We start from the raw sequence: 20935 nt of genomic DNA on the forward strand, positions 1-20935 counted from the left end.
CCAGTGGTCCTAAAACATATGCAAACCCACTCATTCTATGAACCCCCCAGGGTAACAGCTAGAGGGGTGCCAGTCACATACAGGAAGCAAGTGAGGTGACTGGAAAAGGGGTGAGTGCCCAGCAGGCAGCATTGTTCCCTTTCTGACCCCTCCCCCCAGAACAGTGCCACAAGGTGGTAAAATGGGTCACCTAGCACTGACAAATATCTAAGACTCTACCCCTTACAGCAGCTCTACCTAAGATGCAGAGGCAAACACAGGATGCTGTCAAGTTGAGGAGACAAAAATGTATGGCCCAAAAGAGGGAGCAGATCAAGGCTCCAGAAGGAGAACTAAGCAATGAGGAAATAGCCAACCTAACATATTAGGAGTTCAAAACACTGGTGATAACGATGTTCACAGACATGAATGAGTATGGCAAACCATAAGGGAAGAAGTGAAGGCTATACTAAGTGAAATGAAGAAACATCCACGTGAAACCAGTGGTAGAGGGAAGGAAGTTGGGGTTCAAATAAATCATTTGGAACATAAGGAAGAAATGAACAGTCACTCAGTATGGAATGAAAAAATAAGAATTGAAAAACACGATGAGAGGCTTAGGAACCTCTGGGACATCTTTAAACATACCAACATCTGGAACATAGGGGTGCCAGAAGGAGAAGAGGAAGAGCAAGGAATTGAAAACTTATTTTAAAAAATAATGAAGGAAAACTTTCCTAATTTGATGAAGGAAATAGACATACAACTCCAGGAAGCAGCGAGTCCCAAACAAGCTATACCCAAAGAGGACCACACCAAGACACATCATAATGAAAATGCCAAAGGTTAAAGATAAAGAGAGAATCTTAAAAGCAGCAAGAGAAAAATAGATAGTTACCTACAACGGAGTTCCCATAAGACTATAAGCTCATTTCTCTAAAGAAACTTTGCAGGCAAAAGGGACTGGCAAGAAGTATTCAAAGTGATGAAAAGCAAGAACCTACAACCAAGATTACTCTATCCAACAAAGCTGTCATTTAGAATTGAGGGGCAGATGAAGTGCTTCCCAGACAAGGTAAAGCTAAAGGAGTTCTTCATCACCAAGTCCTTATTATATGAAATGTTAAAGGTACATATTTAAGAAAAAGAAGATCAACACTATGAACAGTAAAATGACAACAAACTCAAAACCATCAACAAATGAATCTAAAAAGTAACAACAACAACAATAAAAAATAAAAAAAAACTAAGCAAACAGCTAGGACAGGAATAGAACCATAGATGTGGAGATTATGTGGAGGGCTGTCAGTGGGGATGGGGAAGGGGGAGAAATGAGGAAACGATGCAGGGGTTAAAAAGCATAATTGGTTGGTACAAAATAAACGGGAATATTAATAATATAAGAAATGAAGAAGCCAAAGAATTTATATGAACAACCCATGGACATGAACTAAGGGGGGATTGCTGGAGGGAAGGGAGGTACTGGCCAGAGGGGGGCAAAGGGGAAAAATTGGGACAACTGTAATAGCATCATCAATAAAATATACTTTTTAAAATGGAATAGACTGTTCTGAATAACAGATAATGACCAGTCATAACAGAATTGTAGGGTTTGTGTGACGGTAACTGGGCTGAATATACAGAGGCTGACAGAAAGAAGTAGGTTTATGCGAAATGGTTTATTCTTATAGTATTCGTTAATTACTGTATTATTTTCCATACAAACTACTATAAACCCACTTTTGCCCCACCCTGTATAGTCATCAGAATATACCATGGAATTTTTTGCTAATTTTTAATGGTAATACTAGCTTATTTTCCTAATATTTTGTATCTTTTACCTAATAGAAAGTAGGGGAAAATAACATGAACTGAGGCTTTCCATTGCCTTCACTTAGGAATGCCTTACTGTATTGATGACTGAAGAGGTCTTTTCATCAGAAAAATTCTGTTTGCCCGATTGTTACACAATGAGGCTACTGGAATTTTCTGCCTATAGTAGAGGAGAATAAGTTGACTTGCTTGAGCAGAGTAATAACTGATCATTTAGATACCTGATCTTTCAGAACAATGAAGAACTCAGTATTACTTTTTCATAATTTGTGTTACGAGAACAATACATACTAAGCATCTGCTGTGTGTCAAGCAATATGCTAGGCACTTGATATGAAGAGATAAACAAAACAGGAACAGCCCTTGCCCAATCTGAGCAATTAACATGAATTATATTCTATTACATATAATTTCAAGAATAAAACATCTTGTAAAGGCATTTCATTAAAGTTTATGTAAGTTTCAAACTCAAGATAAGTCGTCGTCGTCGTCGTCGTCGGCAGCCGTCCGTCTTGAGAGACGATGGTGTAGCTTCTTAAGAGTCTATCTGCACCGCCGAGAATGGCTGTGCAGTCCGACTCGGGAGTGACATCGTATCTGTCTCCTCCCGTGTTGAATCGACATCTTGCGATGACGCTGAAGCTACAGAGCCTGGGCAGGGTGATATGGAGGGTCTGCTGTTGCCCATGCAGCAGACCCCCCCTCTCTTCGCAGCTGAAGGGTCCAAGGGAAAGACGGAGTCAATACAGCTTGGTTTCAGGTGCGCCGCAGGAGTTGCCGGTGTTGACTACAACGTCAAACCGCCTTAGGGACTCCGGCTCCGGATTTTCTGTCGGGGTTTACTCCCTTAGCCTTTCCCCTGAAGAGGTATGCCGCAAGGCAGCGGAGGTTTTTTGGAGTCAGAGTTTTCCTTCTCTGATGTACCCTGACTGGAAGATCGAACCAGCGACACTTAGCTCGCAGGCCGACGCTCAATCCACTGAGCTAAACCAGCCAGGGCCTCAAGATAAGTAGACACTTGATATTCCCAAGAAACTTAATGTATTAAACATTCCTGGATGGTATTTTGATTTATTGTGTATTTTAGTATTGACAAGAAATATGAACATTTTTATAGGAGCACAGTTGAATAAATAATACCAACCTCAGTGCTTAGAATATTAATTTAGATAATAGAACTAAATGACAAAAATAGTTTCAGTGGAAGTTGAAATTCAGTTTAGGGAGCCAGTTTAAGATTCACAAAAATATGATAAAGCACACTCAGGAGCAAGACAAATGTGCCCTTACTGATATTTGACCAAATTTTCACCTTTTTCCATCTCATCAGTCCCTTATGAAATCAGTTACAAGTGCATCAGATAAAGAACACCACTGAAGTGCTAAAGATCAGCATTAACTGATTGACTCCATTCTTTAGGCACATGCTCCCTACTTGCAGCTGATTTCAAGGTCCTGGAATGTGAACTGCTGTGCCTCTGATGAAGAAAAGGCAAATCACACACAAAATTAAAGTTTAGGGAGTTCTTACTCAATCCAGAGTTTTTAACCAGCAGGAATTTCATTAACCACTTAATGACTTGGGGAGATATCAAGGGGTTAACAAAAACTTAAAATCTTAGAACTATAGCACTAAAACGATTGTTCCCATCTTCTGTTCCAAGTCCTTCGTTTTACAGTGTTTACTTAAATCCAGAGTCAGACACCTTTTTTTTAAATTTAATAAACAGTCCAAAAATACTTTAATATGTGTTTTATTCTGATTTATTTTTAAATACAAATGTTTATAAAGAAAAAAATTTTTGAATTGTGCTCCACAGAGATAACTGCTTACTACTTTGATTTTTATTTTTCTAGACTTCTTTCTAAGAATATTGTATATGTGTATGTTTTAATGCAAAAATGGGGTCACAAGACTGTTCCACTGTATAGCACAGTGATGAGAAGCCCTGACTTTGGAATCAGACTATCCTGGGTTTGAATCCCAGCTCTTGCAGTTATAAATAAGTCTTTGGCCAGTTACTTTATCTGTAAAATAAAGACAATGTACCTACTCATAAGGTTGTTCTGAATAATGTAAAGAAGATAATATATGTGGAGTACTTGTAATAAAGCATTTAGGAAATGCTTAATAGTCCAGCTTCTTGTTCCTATGTTCCTACTACACTGTCCCCTTCACACCATGCTTTTCTGTATTGATTGAGGGGCAGGGCCAGAGAGGCACAGGTATGTTTTTTAAATTGGTACTCTATAAACCAAGAAAAATGTATAGCTAAAAATTTCTCCTGCCTTATAAGACCTTATATTTTTGATATAAATTTTATACGTTAACATTCAATTCGAACTGACCCCATAAACTTCTGTGTCTGTTTTATCTAGAGCTTCTTTGAAAATAAATAAAATGAATGAAGTTCTTAACAAACTTTTTGGTTCTTCATAATGTATATGTAATTTGCATATTATCACGGAAAGCAGCATAGTACATCATATAAGTACCATGATTATCATGCATAGTTGTGCTATTTTTCTGATTCAAGGAGCATCTTATATCACTTTATAATTTGCCTTAATTTCCAAGTAGACATATAATTTTGCCTAAAATTAATGGGGGAGGTTAAGTAATTAACTTAGAAGAGTAATTTAGAATTTTGTTTGAGGGTTTTATACTTAATGTAATTAAATGTGAAAATTAAATGTTTATATGCAAAATGGGTCCACAGTTAAATTTTATGATAAAGGAAGTAAATGTTCCTGTTTTTTTTTCTTCTTTTTCTTTTTCTCTAGCTCAACTGAAAAGTCATTTCCTTGGAGATCAACAGGTATGAGTTTTTATCACATAAAAAATCTTTATTATGTTTTATGCACACACACACAAAAAGTAGTTTTATATACAGCTTTTTAAATGTACTACCTTATGGTAAAAATAAGCCAAGCTAGTAAGCCTTTACTGTTGACAATATTGAGCTGTATTGCTTTGAAGAAGTAGTTTTTAATATGCTTTATATTTTAATAATTGAATAGATTGTATATGTCAACAGTAAAAAAAATTAAAGCATTGGACATCAACACTTAATATCAAGCCAATATCTGAAAATTTTATATCATAAGGAAACACATGAGATTCTCTCACAAAGGTTATTGTTTAATCTAGGAAAGTCGGCTAATCATTTATTTAAGTCAAGGTCGTTTCTTTCACAGTGCTTCTTATACTCAAAAGTTACCTGAAATGTTCATTTTCTTTATGTAGAATATCTGGTAGTTTCTAATATAGTCTGGAAGCTTCTTTCTATTTTTTCTTTTTACCTTAAATTCACCTCATATAAAGGACTAATTAAGGAGAGTATCTGCCACTTTCACAAATATTTGATGTCTTAGTCTTTATTCATTAAATGTGTATTGAGCAGCCACATCATAGACCCAGTACTGCACAACACACAGATGGCCTCCTCACCTCCCATGGAGCTTATAATGTAAACGATGTTTCCAAAACCTATAAATGCTAGATAGAATAGGCTTTGATATCTAAATACTTTGGCAATTTTAAAACAAGGCTTAAATTGAGTAAAACTCAGATCCCCAAATGCCTGGTATCTGAGATTACCTGAACCTGGTACCAGGAGTCTTGTGTTATTTTCAGTGAATACAAGGCACTCTTCTGTTTATGAAGAAGCTATTCCCAAGAACTGCAGTATTTACTCAAACCATTGATTAGACAGAGATGTGAAAAGCTACTTAATGAGATTTAGAAAGAGAAGTTTAATACAGGGCATGCCATGAATTAATAATGTGTGGTTAATTGTCAAATAAGTATTATGTAGGGAAACATTTTTATAAATGTACAACCTACTTCTGAGATAGCTTTGGAGAAGAGATAGGCCTGGAACCTGAGGCTCGACTGGTGGAGAAAGTGTTGTCATTAGGCAGCAGAAGGGACAATAGAAATGTCACATGGGAAAATTTTAAACTGGTTTGGGAAAGATAAGATGTGCCAAAGTTAGACTGCCACAATGGGTCAATCTATAGAGATCTTCACATATCAGGGACTTTGAACTCTCCTCCTGCAGGTTTTGCAAAGCCACTGAAATTCCTTTGAGTGAAAAGTCACCTGATTTGAACATTCCTTAGGGAGAAATAGCAGAGCTTTGAACTATTAAAAAGTGGTTTGAAAAATTTAGTTTAAAGAAAAATGCTAAGCACACCTTAGTGTGTTTGTTATTTGGCCATGGCAAAATTTACCATTCAATATAAAATTCTTCTGTAAATTCATTTTTAATACTGCATCATTAATTTATTTCAGAACTATTTCTTGAGAGCCTTTAATAGTTGTCTAGCACATCATTGTTAGTGTTCAAAACAATTATCCTTGCCCTCTTCGGTGCTTCAGGTCTAGTAGAGGTGTGTAACTGTACACTGAAAATTTGGGATTGGAGGGGATGCTATAAAGAAAAATACAAGTATATACTATGTTTTGGGGTTGTTTTTAATTTTTTAGTCTCATAACATCATGGTAATCATGCCCCTATGTAAAATTATATCTGCACCTTAAGCTAGAATTTTTTTTAAGTATATATATATATTTTTTTAAAGGGAATGTGTAGTTTTGATTTTTTTCTAAAGATTTTATTTATTTTTAGAGAGAGGGGAAGGGAGGGAGAAAGAGAGGAAGTGAAATATTGATGTATGAGAGAGACATCGATTGGTTACCTCTCACACGTCCCCAGTCAGGGACCCAGCCTGCAACCCAGGCATGTGCCCTGACCGGGAATCGAACCAGCACCCTTTTGGTTTGCAGGCCGGCACTCAATCCACTGAGCCACACCAGCCAGGGCTATATGTTATTGATTGTGTTGTTACAGTAGTTCCTTTCTTTTTTTCCCTCTTTGCTCCCCTCTGCCCAGTACCCCCCTCCCTCCAGCAATCCCCCCCCCCTTAGTTCATGTCCATGGGTCGTGCATATAAGTTCTTTGGCTTCACCCCTTCCTATACCATTCCCAACTCCCCCCTATCTATTTTGCACCAACTGATAATGCTTCTTAAACCCTGCACCATTTCCCCAGTTCTTCCCCTCCCCTCCCAGCTAACAACCCTCCAAATTATCCCCATACCCACGATTCTGTTCCTGTTCTGGTTTGCTTAGTTGGATTTTGTTTTTATTTTTTAGATTCAGTTATTGATAGTTGTGAGTTTGTTGTCATTTTAGTGTTCATAGTTTTGATCTTCTTTTTCTTAAGTCCCTTTGACATTTCATATAATAATGGCTTGATGATGAACTCCCCTAGCTTTACCTCGTCTAGGAAGCACTTCATCTACCCTTCCATTCTAAATGATAGCTTTGCTGGATAAAGCAATCTTGGCTGTAGGTTGCTTTTCATCACATTGAATACTGCCTGCCAGTCCCTTCTTGCTTGCAAAGTGTCCTTTGAGAAATCATCTGATAGCCTTATAGGCACCCCATTGTGGGCAACTCTGTGCTTCTCTTTTGCTGCTTTTAGGATTCTCTCTTTATCTTTCACCTTTGGCATTTTAATCATGATGGTTCTTAGTGTGGTCCCCTCTGGGTCCAGCTTGCCCAGGACTTCCGTGCTTCCTGGACCTGTATGTCCACTTCCCTCACAAAGTTTGGGAAGTTTTCCTCCATTATTTTTTCACATAAGTTTTCAATTTCTTGCTCTTCCTCTTCTCCTTCTGACATCCCCATAATTCAGATGTTGGCATGTTTAAAGTTGTCTCAGAGGTTCCTAAGCCTCTCCTCATTTTTCTCAATTCTTGTTTCCTCGTTCTGTACTGGTTGACTGTTTTCTTCTTCCTTATGCTCCAAATCATTTATTTGAACCCCGGTTTTCTTCCCTTCACCATTGGTTTTGTGTGGATTTTCCTTTGTTTCACTTAGCATAGCCTTCACTTCTTCTCTTATGCATTTGCTGTACTCAAGCATATCTGTCAAGCCTGTGAGCATCTTTATCACCAGTGTTTGGAATTCTGCATCTGTTAGGTTGGCTATCTCCTCGTCACTTAGTTCTCCCACTAGAACCTTGATCTGTTCTCCCTTTTGGGCCATACTTCTCTGTCTCCTCATTCTGACAGGCTCCTGTGTTTGTTTGCCTCTGTGTCTTAGGTAGAGCTGTCGCTCCTGTTAAGTTGTAAGGGGCAGAACCTTAGGGATTCGTCGGTACAAGGTGACCTGTTTCACCACGTTGTGGTGCTGTATGTGGGGGAGGGTCTGAGAGGGAACAATACTGCCTGTCCAGCACTTGCCCCTTTTCCAGGCACTTCTTCCACTTCCATGTGGGACTGGCAGCCCTCTAGCTATTGCTCTGGTCATCGTTCCCAGAGTGGGTGGGTCTGAGGATGTTCTAGGACTGTGGGGGCCCTTTAAACAGGTGGACTCTGCTGAGAGACCGGCAGTTTCTTCCTCCGCCCCAACCCCCATTGGTTTGCAGAAGCAATAAGGTTTGATTTTCCCGGGTGCTGGGACAGTGAGCTGAGCCGTCTGGTGAGGAGCTGGGAACGCTCCCCAGGTGTCCCTTCTGACTTTTTAAAACATGTGACTGTGCTTTCTGTCGGCCTGTCGCCGCTGCTGCCACTACCACCACACCACGTCCTCCTCGCCCCTCCTGTTTGTCTGGATGAGTATTTTTCTTTATATCTTTGTTTGCTGGACTTCCATGCAGTTTGATTTTCTAGAACTTCTGGTTATTTCTAGTTTTGAGGTAGTTGTATTCCTTCTTAGTTATGGAGGGAGACACAGCGTGTCTGTCTACGCCTCCATCTTGACCAGAAGTCCTTAAGCTAGATTTTTAAGAAGAAAATTATTTAATGTACATGGAACATTTTTAAGGCTCTTAATATATATAACCAAGTTTTAGTCCTGAAAAGATTGTGTTAATTTTCTCTGCCTTAATGGATATGAGGTTGATCCTCTTGTATTCCCTCATTAATTTCACCATTTATATTTCTGACTATCTACAAAATATTAAAGTACCTCTGTACTACCCCTTTCTAGTGGAGGGTTAACGTTTGATAGGTGAGAGTTCTTTGTATCCCAAGGGTAATAGCTCTATCATTTAGGGCCCTGTCAGGAAAAATGAGCCCATGCCAGGTAGCTAAATATTTGGGATTTGATACAGGGAAGTTATAGTTAAGAGTGTGGGTTGGAAGGTTTGGGAGAGTTAAGTAGCATGATGAAGCACCCAAGAGATTAGTCATACCAGGAAGCTGCTACCATTTCTAGGATTGCAGGGGCCAAAGGCTATGTGGTTTTGGAGGTGGGACACGGGCGGTTTTCCAGCATTAGCTGGAACCAGGAAGTGCTGAGTAGAGCTGCAGAAACATCCTGGTTTTTCTGTGTAGTCCTCCTAACCCACACCAGTCTCTCAAGGCTGAACTGAGCTGGAGTGGGCAGTTACAGATTTTTAACTACCAAAAAAGTCAGGGAGGCGCAGTGCTTAATTGTGTTGATTTACATATAGAGAGAATGATCTTAGAGTATGAAGATACATGATAGGCAATCAGATATCTGGGCACTTGGCATTCATTCTATCTTCTCTCCCCTCCAATACATTTACTCAGCTTAGGTCATTTGACCACCATCTTCACAATTAACTAACGCATTAAATATAGGTAAAATGTTACACATGTAAATATAATATTATTTTTGTCTGTATGTGTATAAAGACAGCTTCCGGAATACTTTAATGTTAGGGAAATACAGCTCCAGTAATTCATCTATCCTCATCACAGCTACATTCATCATTCACACCATTTAACTAGGCTTCATGTCTTTTGTCAGAGTATAGTCTTGCCCAAACTCATCCTCAAACCTGGGAGGTATTACATTTACTTACACTTGCTTTCTTTTGAGGGGTAGGGGGAAGTGTAGTAATCTTCAAACACAGCAATCACAACTGGTATTTATTCCACCTTCTAATATTTTAACTATTAATTGTTATTTGTCGTTATTTTTAGATTTTTGCCTACTTTTCAGCCATGGCAATAAGCTATAATGATTAGGGTAGAAAATTGAAATTTGATTGTATGAATAAAAGAGTAAAATCTGATTTGTTTCATTTTTCCTTTTCTAAATAGTAAAAGGTGCCCTTTAGAAGTTTGATTGTAAGTAAATAACGGGATAAAATGACAGATTTGGTGATACTTTTATGGTAAAGTTTAACTGTTGTCTTCTCATTACCACTTTGCATGCAGAGATACTGAAAATAATATAAAAATCATCTCATTTTTAGAATTTGGCATTTTGAGGCAGAGTGACTTAAATGTAAAATATATACATATTTTAAAAGGTCTTTGATCTACTTTGTCTTTGGCTGGGTCTCGACAAAAGAAACATCTTTATTCAGTTTTCTTGGTTTCCTAAATAAGAAAAGATTACACAAAAGGACTTAGGATTGAAGATCTGGTGTTGTTCTTTACTTTTCTTTAGTATTTTGTACATTTATGCAAACAGTTTTTCTACCTTTTTTGTTACAAGTTTGACTTGAAAAGCTTAGCACTTTAAAGCTTGTCAGCAGTAAGGTGAATTGTTAGCAGGGCAGTGGTTTGATCACTCACTACCTGGGAGAGCTTCCTACCTACTCAGGTATTTTCAGGATGTTACATTCTGTTGAAATGCCAGAATCTCAAACCAGCTGCTGAATTTTGTTTTTAAATAGCTAACTTCCAACAGAGTGATTTCTTAAGAGCTCAGGGTGCCCTAAGCAGAAAAGCTTTTCATTTCTTCCTGATTCAGTTCAACAGAATCAGATTGCTTGTTTCTTCTGGTTGGTTGGTCGGTTGGTTGGTTGGTTGGTTGGTTGGTTGGTTGGTTGGTTGGTTGGTTGGTTTTTAACCTGTACTAGGGATAGATAGGAAGCTGTTTGAAAGTTAAAAAGCAAAAGCTTTTTAAGTTTGGATGCTTAAAGAGATAATTTCCCAAATTGTGGGGAAGATCTGTTCATTTTACAAAATATTTTATTTCCCCAGGCTGATTGGGAAGGAGATTTAAGGAGAAGCTTCACTAGAAGTAATAAAGTTGCTTTGACCCATTTATACTGTATTGTTACCTTGCCTTCCTGTGGCCTTCTCTCTTCATTATTCTGAATTTTCTAGCTTATCAGCATTGCTCTGTAAAAACATAAATGCACATCCTTTTGTCTTTTATGAAGAAGAAAACTTGTCATTTTTTGGTTTGGGTTTGTCTTCTCCTTCGCCTTGCATTGTTTTATAAACTTGCATTTTTGTGTTTTTTATATATATTCCGCTAAAAGGGGGTGAAGAGGAGATATTGTGTCAGTGTTCCTTTCTTTTCCCTCTTTTATTAATGTCATTCTTCCATGTTCATGTCTTTATATCTCTTAACAATTTATGTATTTGTTCAATCTCTTATGTTCCACCAAAGTTTGAGGTAACTTCTAAGAAGACATATAGTAAAAAGAAAAATAAACACCAAAATCACAGAAAATACATATTTTAATAATAAGTCTTGAGGAAAATTAGAATGCAGATATATGCATATGTAATTATACATCTTCATGATGGAAAACATTATGCAGAATATCTTTTAAAGAAAAAGCCTTGGACTTTCCTCTCTTTAAGAAAAAGCACACCAATTCAGTTAAAAATAACCACACATACTGCTACCCACCAGGAAGAAACTGTTGAAGCCATAAATTGAATCCTATTGTCAAAGTTATCATTGGTTGTTGCTTAAATCCTCCTGTAAAGTGAATTTTGCCACAAATCACAATTTTACAGTATTTCTGTCCAGGGGGGGATATTACTAGAGTTCAGGTGGTTTGCCAGCTTATATATAAAATGAGGGGAGGGGTGTGGCATCAGCCCCTCTCCCTCTCTCCCCTTACTTGTAGATTAGGAGGAGGAGCAGCCTGCAGAGCTGGGCACTCTCTGTTCCCCTCTGCCAGAGAGTCAGGATCGCTTTCAGTTGAAGAGAGTATTCAGGAAATAGTTGCAGGAACAGAAATTAATATAACTTAAGTGATTGGGAATTACTACTCATAGGTAAGAAATTGAAGAGATCAAAAGATGACGATACCTAATAAAGCAATGAGTTATCAAAGGACACAAGAGCATAAAAATGGGCAAATTTCTGGTTGACCCAAAAGGCATTAAAGAATCAATAGACTTAGTTGGGTCTTTTACAATATGCAGTGCATAGGAGAGAAAATTTTAACAATTACATGCAGTTAGGATATTTGATGTTTGACAATAAATATGAAAGGGAAGGAAGATGAAAAGATTGTGGTGAAATGGCAGTTTTAAACTGATAAGATTATTTAATTTCACAGTGCCACATTTGTTTATCGTAGAATATGTATTGAAGTACCATAATTTTAACATACAGTCCATTTAAATCATAATTTTGTGATACATACTGATAGTAGTTAATATATAGTAGTATTATATAGGGATTAGGTTGTGTATGTTATTTATGTATTTAAATTTTGTTTCTAAAATGTGGACACAAGTTTGTTCCACTGGTAGAGGGAGAGAAACATCAATGTGTGGTTGCCTCTCACGCACCCCCGACTGGGGACCTGACATGCAACCTAGGCATGTGCCCTGACTGGGAATCGAACCAGTGACACTTGGTTCTCAGGCCAATGCTCAATCCACTGAGCCACAGCAGCCAGGGCTTTCCACTGGTAGATTTTAAAAATAATAATGATAATTAACATAAATGATAAATGAGAGACTAGCACTAAGTCAATTTATTTGTCTTTTTTTTCTTCATCTGGAACAAGTAGTTTATAACACAAAAAAGCATCAACACATCATAAAACTCCAACTTAAATGAGAACACTTTATGCCTTAGTAGAAATGTACTGAATTTATAAAATAGCTACAGGAGGAAGTTATATTACACATATTTATAAATAGACTATTAGATTAGCAATTATGTATAAAGGACTTATTTTATTGACGATTTTGGATTTTTTTATTGTAGCTATAAATTGTACAGATGACAAAACTTTATTATATATTCCTTACTGTTTCTCCTCTAAATATCAGGAGAAATACAAACTTCTGTTAAAATTATCCTTAGAGTCCAAGTTTATCCTCCCATATATTTAGGCCTTTTTAGTCACATAGTTGTGATAGCCTTCTTACCACAATCGCAGTGAGGTAGCTTCCTGATCACCATTCTAAAGGGTGTCTTAACTTTTTAATGTTTTGTTACAAAAGTAAGGCATGCTTCTTATTTTTAAAAAATAAGTATAACAAGTCTAGAAACATTTGGAGTAAAAGGTAAAAATCTCCTTCATTCCTATATCTCCCCATCCAGCGGCCATTGCCCCACATGCTGAGAGTGAGTCTGCCACGGACTCACTCTAGAGGAGTTTTACCACATGAAAAAAGAAAGAAAAACAATAGAAAAGACCACAATAAACAAACACTATCACAGGCTTGCTTATCTCCTGTGTTCCCTAGAAACCTGTTTGTTCTTCCCATGGACTCCTTTTCTCCCCCTTCCTCCCTTATTACATTAGCCCCTAACTTTAGCCATTGATACAGAATGGTATTGAATGTAACCTGTAATTGAAAAATAAAATTTAAAAAGAAAAAAAATAAGGGAAGCTCCAGGAAGGCATCTGTTGTATCTCAGATGTTTTCAGTTTAAAATGATCATCATGCCACTCTCTTGGAGTCCAAATGGATTCCCACAAATATATATATCCCAGCCCATACCTATCTATGCGTACTATGTTACAAGGGTATAGGAGGGTAAATCTTAATAAATATTTAAAATTTTAATAAATTATTAGGCTTTTAAAAACATTTGTTTCAAATTTTCTTATAAATTTTATCAACAAACTAAATGGTAAAATTAAAGAAATAATTATTAAATACTTATTAAATCAGATCATTGCATGGAGACTTCAGCATTACCAGTGATAATTCTGTTATTTGATTGGTTCTTATGAAAATTAGAAATCAGGGACTTCCGGCCAAGATGGAGGCTTAGACGGACACGCTAGGTCTCCCTCTACAACTAGAGAGGAATACAACTACTTCAAAACAAAGGATAACTAGAAATTCCAGAAAATAAAACTACACGGAAGTCCAACATATGAAGTTATAAACCAGCGGTGCCATTTGGGCAGGTAAGAGTTAAAGAGGGCAGTGCTGTTTGCGGTCGCACCCGGAGCGGCGAGGAATCCTGGCGGCAGTCAAGCCCCTGGCAGTGCGCGACCCCAGCGCTGGGGAGAGCGGCCGCCGCATCGCCTTGAACAGTGAGGCCCAGGGGTCGGGAGGACGGAACCCGGTCTCCTAGCTGAATAACTGTGTGAATTCATCTTGGACCCCCGCCCCCAAAGAAAGCACCACAGGGCTGCGAAATAGGTCGCGGACAGGCAGGCGCCGGTCGCTGATTTGTGACGCCAAACGGCGCCGGTCGCTGGGTCATTACGAGTACACAGGCACTGCCCCGGACAGCCGGCCCAAGAAAACAAAACGCATCTGTCAAAATGAGGCAGACAACTATAGAGATCCCGGTGACACAACTCACCAGGCAGCAGATAGAGAACCTGACAGATGAACAGATAAGAAACCTGTCAGAGGCTCAGTTCTGGGCCATTGTTATCAGGTGGCTTACAGAATTCACAAAAGAGCAGGAAAAAGATAAGAAAGAAGCGAAAAAATTTCATAACGAAAGGAACAAAACCGCATACGAGATAGAAGGTGAGAAAAAATCCAGAGTTCATTTCAACAAACTGGAATATGGAGAAGGAACAAGCAGTCAACCAATGCAGCGAGAGGAAATGGGAAGCAACAATGAGAGGATCAGAAACCTCTGGGACAGCTATAAAAGACCCAACATAAGAATCATTGGTTTGCCAGAGAATGAGGAAGATGAACTAGAACTTGAAAAATTGAGTGAAAATATAATAAAGGAGAACTTCCCAGACTTGGGGAAGGGAATAGACTTGCAGGTCCAGGAAGCAAGGAGAGTTCCCAAGAGACTGGACCCAGGGAGAACCACTCCAAGACACATTATAATCAAAATGTCAAAAATTAAAGATAAAGAGAGAATCTTAAAAGCAGCAAGAGAGAAGAAAAGAATTATGTACAAAGGGGTCCCAATTAGACTATCAGCTGACTTCTCAAGGGAGACCCTACAGGCAAGAAGGGACTGGCAAGAAATATTCAAAGTAATGAAAATCCAAAACCTACAACCACAAATACTCTATCCAGCGAAATTGTCATTCAGAATAGAAGGACAGAGAAAGTGTTTCCAGGACAAAATAAAACTGAAAGAGTTCATTAGATCCAAACCACTGTTATATGAGATGTTAAAGGGACTGGTTTAAAAAAACAGAAGCTAGGGAGATGAAACAAAGGCAAACTAAATAGGCAACGAGAGTGGAAAAGGAACTGTGGGTACGGGAAGCATATTGGGGGGAGGTCAACAGGGAGGGGGAATGGGGAAAGGGAGGGAGATGATATAGGAATTGGGGATCAAGGTAGGAGGGAATGAAATAGACGGAGAGAGGTTGGGAGGAACTGTATGCACAACTAATGGACATAATCTAAAAGGGGGGGGACAACTGGAGGGAGGGGTGCCACCGGGTGGAGGGGAGCAGAGGGAAGGGAAATTGGCACAAATGTAATATTTTAATCAATAAAACACATTAAATCTGAAAAAAAAAAAGAAAATTAGAAATCAACCTAATCTTGGAGTTTAATAAAATATTCATGTGTCCTGTCAGTTTCGCTCTTTTCTCTTTATATCTGTCTCAAAATGATCAGATACATTTTCTGTTAAAAAAAAAAAAAAAAATGCAACAGCCACTTCCAAAACAAGCAAAAAAACAGGGTTTTTTGTTTTTTTTTTATCTTTATTGTATATTTTTGTTACCATTTAGTCCCCTTATACCCAACTCTTCCAGGAACCACCACACTGCTGTCCATGTCTATGAGTCCGTTTTCCTTTTTGCTCAATCTCCCCACCCCCAGGTGCCATCCTGCTCTCCATCTATGAGTCTGTCCCGGTTTTCCTTGTTAGTTCAGTTTGCTCATTAGATTCCACATATGAGTGAAGTCATATCGTGTTTGTCTTTCTCTGACTGGATTACTTCACTTAGTATAATGTTCTCCAGGTCCATCCATACTGTGGCAAAGGGAAATTTTCTTCTTTTTTATGGCCAAGTAGTATTCCATTGTGTAAATGTCCCATAGTTCTTTTATCCACTCATCTACTGATGGACACTTGGGCTGCTTCCATATCTTGGCAATTGTAAATAATACTGCAATGAACATAGGGGTGCTCATGTTCTTTTGAATTAGTGTTTTAGGTTCCTTCAGATATATTCCCAGAAGTGGGGTTGCTGGGTCAAAAGACAAATCCATTTTTAATTTTTTCAGGTAACTCCATACTGCTTTTCTACAGTGGCTGCACCAGTCTGCATTCCCACCAACAGTACAAAAACGTTCCCCTTTCTCTACATCCTCACCAGCACTTGTTTGTTGATTTATTGATGATGAGATACCATCTCACACCTGTTCAGAAAACAAACTTTTTATCACCAGTGGAGGTAATTTGGGTACAAACATCTCCAGAGGTTCCCAAATTTTGCTGCACATTAGAATTGCCTGTAGAGCTGTTAAATTTTGATGCCCAGGCCTCCCCTACATAATTCAAAAGTCTGAGACCTGAACCAAACACCAATAGTCTTTACAGATTGGCAGATGACTCCACTCTGCTGTCGGAGCCCCATTGCCTTACTGACATTTAAATTAATTTAATTACTGGTAATTAAAGAGAAGAATTAACAGTTTATCCTGCCTATCATATAGAGGTTGTACTTCAGGATAACCAAATAATGCCAGTCATTACTAGCTGTATGAAGATTTCTAAAATATGCCAAAAGAATTCCTACTGATAAATGTAGAAAGAACAGTAAAATTAGAAAAAATCACTAATTTGCATCCCCTATTGAAATAATTAATTCAAGCAAAGATTGTCAATGTATGCAAAAACCTCTGTATTTCCATGCCTAGCTGCACATTAGAATCATCTTGGGAGCTTTTAAAATTGGGCTATCTGGGCATGGAACTCAGTCAGCAGCAGTTTCTCAGCCCTGGCCTAGGTGACTGCAGTGTGCAACAAAGCTGAGAACCATTGCTTCAGGAGACAGGTTGGTTGTAAACCTAGAAAGAGAAAGATCGAACTGCCAGCACTTGAATTGGCTGATTAATCTTAACAGCTGTAAAAGTTATGATATGACATGATGTGGAGTACACAGCATCACCCATAAAGTATCCAACTACAAAAGTTTGACCTGAGAGCGTTCTGCTTACAAGAAACATTACAGTTAGAGGATATATAAATGCCACCATGAGAAACCTATCACACAAATTCAGAATATGGAGCACACTGTGTGAGTTTATTATTATGGCCTTAAGTGAACCAAGAAAATGAAAATAAGGGAATCGTTATTCCCTTACGTAACAATCACATTCAAACACAGTCATTGCACCTCATGTCAGCCTGACGAGTATAAGCCAACTAAACATCAGCTGAAACATCAAGAAAATTTGGAATGAACTTATTATATAGCATTATGGAATAATTATAGTTTTGTGAAGTGCATATTTTATAGAGCTACATATAGAAGTATTTAGTTTAAATGATCCGATGTGGACACTCTTTTAAAATTCTGTAACAGAAGAGAAAAAGATAAATGAAACATAAAAAGTGTGGCATAATATTGTAATCATTCAGTCTGGGGGAAGAGTTAATTTTGCTTTTTCTGTACTTATACATGTTTAAAAACTTTAATTTTTTAAAAAATTTAAATATAAACTCTTTACATGAAGGGTTCAAGATATTGGGGTTAAAAGAGTACACCAGAGGGATATGTGTTAAAGCCAGCAAACTATACTCTGAAATTTAGCCCTAACATAAAATGAGACCAGCTATGTGATAAATGACACAAGTTTCCCAGCTAGTGGGTGTTATTTAATTTGTATTTCCACATAGTTGAGCTTTTGTTAAATGAATCTTTGCAGAACAAAATTATCTGCAGTATGCTGGGCATCAGCCTTTCTGGTAGTTTAGAACACTATATTTATCACTATGTTTGTGTGCATAGGTGGCAGCCACCAAATAAGAATACTAGCATTTTGCTTTAGCAAACGTGTATGTGAATGTTCTAAGCCATTTATATATGATATGCCAACACACCCCCAAAAACGTAGTTAGTTCTTTATAAAAATCAAATATCTAGTTTTAGCCTTTAACATTTTATGTTTGATACAAACGTCAAATATTTAAAATTTCTCATGCTTTTAGTGATATATGAAGAAATATTCTATTAACTATCTAAAATAAAACAAATTGTCAAGTCAGAAGGCTCCCCTTTTCCCATTATCACATCTCAACACACAGAGCCACATTTCCTCAGTTTACTGTTGTTGCTTTGGGGAATATCAGAAAGGCTACAGTCTATAACTCCACATTTTATTATGCCAGAGTTAGTCTGCATTTAGCTTTAGACTCAATAATCTTTACCAAAATAGATAATTCAGTAGAAAATTATAGAGAAATCTAGTTTCAGAAGACCTTCCATTTCTTTCTATGGTAAATATGTATGCAATTTCTTAAAAGGTTTTAATTTCTTTAACAGAAGGAATCTGTCTTGTATCTCCCACTGTCAGATATCCCCGTGCCTATAATTAGAAACATACTTTTCCTAAAAGGAATAAAACATATCTTTGAAAAAATATTTTAGAGTGTTTTTTGAGCACTTATTTTTCATAGACCACGACTTTTAAATGCCTTGGGTTTTTTTTTTCTTTTTTTGTAAGTTTTCCTCATATAGATACAGAGTATAAATTATTTAAAATATGTGTATACCTATATTTTAATTAGTATCCAGACTAAAAATACTTAATAAAAATTCAACATGAGCTTTTGTGAAAATTAGTATTTTTTCCAAAAAGTTATTTTTAATCATTTTGTATCCCTTGATAGAATTCAGGAATTTTAAAATACTTAACACTAGGAGATCTTTGTGGTAATATATACAACTAAAATACTTCTCAGATTTGTCATTGTTAGAAATCAAATAAAATACACCAGTTTTTATAGATACAAAGTTTGCTTAAACTATGAAATTGAATTTAGATAGATGAGCTTTTACAGTGGATTTCAAGGCAGACTAATTGATGTTTAAAGCAAGGTTTCAAGTGAACTAAAATATACTTCATTAATGGTTTCTATTTTCCTAGGTTTTTTACATAACATGTTCTCCATGAGTAAAAATTTTAGAGCCATTAATGGTGTTAATATTTAAAAGATAGTATAAACATATGTATAACCCAAGAACATAGATATACTCAAGAGAACCAACTAGGAATCATTTCAGGAAAAATGGCCTTCTGCCTGTTCTCGTCTTTGCTTCCATTAAAACCCAGCATTTCAAGGATATCAAATGTTTATAGTAGTTTATATTTGAGCCAACAATCTCCAATTATCTATAATATTCTTAAACTATCTGTCAACATCCATCTATATCTTCTGTAGACCAAATAATATTTTTATGCTTTATGTTTCCATCACCCTACTTACATTTTCACTCTGAAACAGTATTTTTCCAATGATCTCATTCCCTCCAGAAATAAGTATGTGCTGTAGGTTACCTGAGTCTTGTACATCAGAGGAGTTACTGAAGAGGAGTTTTGTTCAGAGTCATCTTCCAGGTCTCCTCTCATAATTTGGCACACAGCTTTATGCTTCTTAGCCATAGAAAGCACTGCAATATTTCCACAGCTCTGTGGAAAGTACACTTCTTCCTGAGCCTATGGTCCTACAGGAAGTGAGAGTCCCATGGCCAAACAGGAAGTTGAGTCCCTATAAGACAAAAATTTTTGCTCATATTTTTCACAAAATATTACCCCTCTGAGTATTATAGCTTAAACTCTTAGGCCAAAATTGGAAGAAGCCAAAATTGGAATATATGTGACCTACTCAGTTTCCTTAACTATGAAGAAGACTATCAGTTTGCCTTACTATTGCATGCTATTACCATCCCAAAAGTCCTCCCAAAACTCACACTACTATCTTTTATGTAAGGGCAAATCCCTAAACACCGTAACAATTCAGGGCAGGCACAAACAATGAGAATCTTGCATTGCATAAGGTTACGTGTCTGGACTGTGAAAAGATGAGGTACAGGGCTGTATATACTACAACGCTCCTTAGAGATCTCTAGGTTCCTGTTTCCATGGTGATTCTACACACAGTATAGGCCTCTATCATTTTACATAGCATGAACAATAGGACACAAATTAATAGAGCAAAGGCATTTTAATAATTTGAAGTTCTTTAGAGAGGCTTTAGACTTTTTACTGATCATATTTTTATTCAGACTTGGTCTATGTATTTGGGAAGAAGATACCAGATATTTGTAGCCCTGCAACGTTCATGTTCCTTGCCCACTAATATTTTTTTTAGCTGCAACCATCTACTTCTCCTAATTGCCTCTTTTTTTAAAATATTGGTGCAATCAGATGAAATGTAACAGGCAGAGGAGCTGTGCTTCCAATAATCTTCCAGCCTTAAACACAGATGGAGAGTATTTCATTCTACCTTGAAGCTTGTTCAAGTTCTATATTTTTAGACATGCGTTTTCTTGGAAAACGTTAATTTGATGTTTGAAAATGCCCCATAGTATATTTCTGGTGTTCCAGAAAACATGTTTGTGATTTTCTTAAAAAAGGAGCACATGTTCTTTAGTACACAGATTAAAGAAGTAGCATTCATATTCTGTTTGTCATTTTTACTCATAAAATTATCTCTCCATTTCAAGTTCTGATTGTGCTATATTATAGCATGCCAGCTATTTAATTATAGCTTACAGCATTGATCATGAAGTGATGAACACTACTCTAGCTGTGGTCTCTCTAGTAAATTTGACTAGTGTCTTCTTCCATTCCATACAGCAGATGCTTTTAAAGGACATTTATTTTAAAGTAAAATTGCATAAATAATGCATCATTAATAACTGAGTCTTGCCATACTGCAACAAGGAGCACTTTATTCATTAATTAGGAAATAAGTCTTCTGTTTATCTAAGGTATGGTGACCAGGTGTACATACATTTATGTG

The 20935-nt window shown here is 37.2% G+C and overlaps 1 protein-coding gene across 6 annotated transcripts in view; it reads left to right on the forward strand.

The window, feature by feature from the left end:
* The window catches only part of PKP4 (plakophilin 4), a 251341-nt gene that overhangs the window by 169827 nt on the left and 60579 nt on the right, over nt 1-20935 (forward strand). For all 6 annotated transcript variants that reach the window (XM_090280118.1, XM_090280126.1, XM_090280122.1 and 3 more), the window contains one exon: nt 4597-4631. In XM_090280118.1, coding sequence (XP_090136244.1) covers nt 4597-4631 — 35 coding nt within the window. The remainder of the gene's footprint in view (nt 1-4596; nt 4632-20935) is intronic.

This window comes from Furipterus horrens, unplaced genomic scaffold, assembly GCF_987537825.1.
Source record: "Furipterus horrens unplaced genomic scaffold, mFurHor1.1.pri manual_scaffold_1, whole genome shotgun sequence".
In the NCBI taxonomy this organism is placed as follows: Eukaryota; Metazoa; Chordata; class Mammalia; order Chiroptera; family Furipteridae; genus Furipterus; species Furipterus horrens.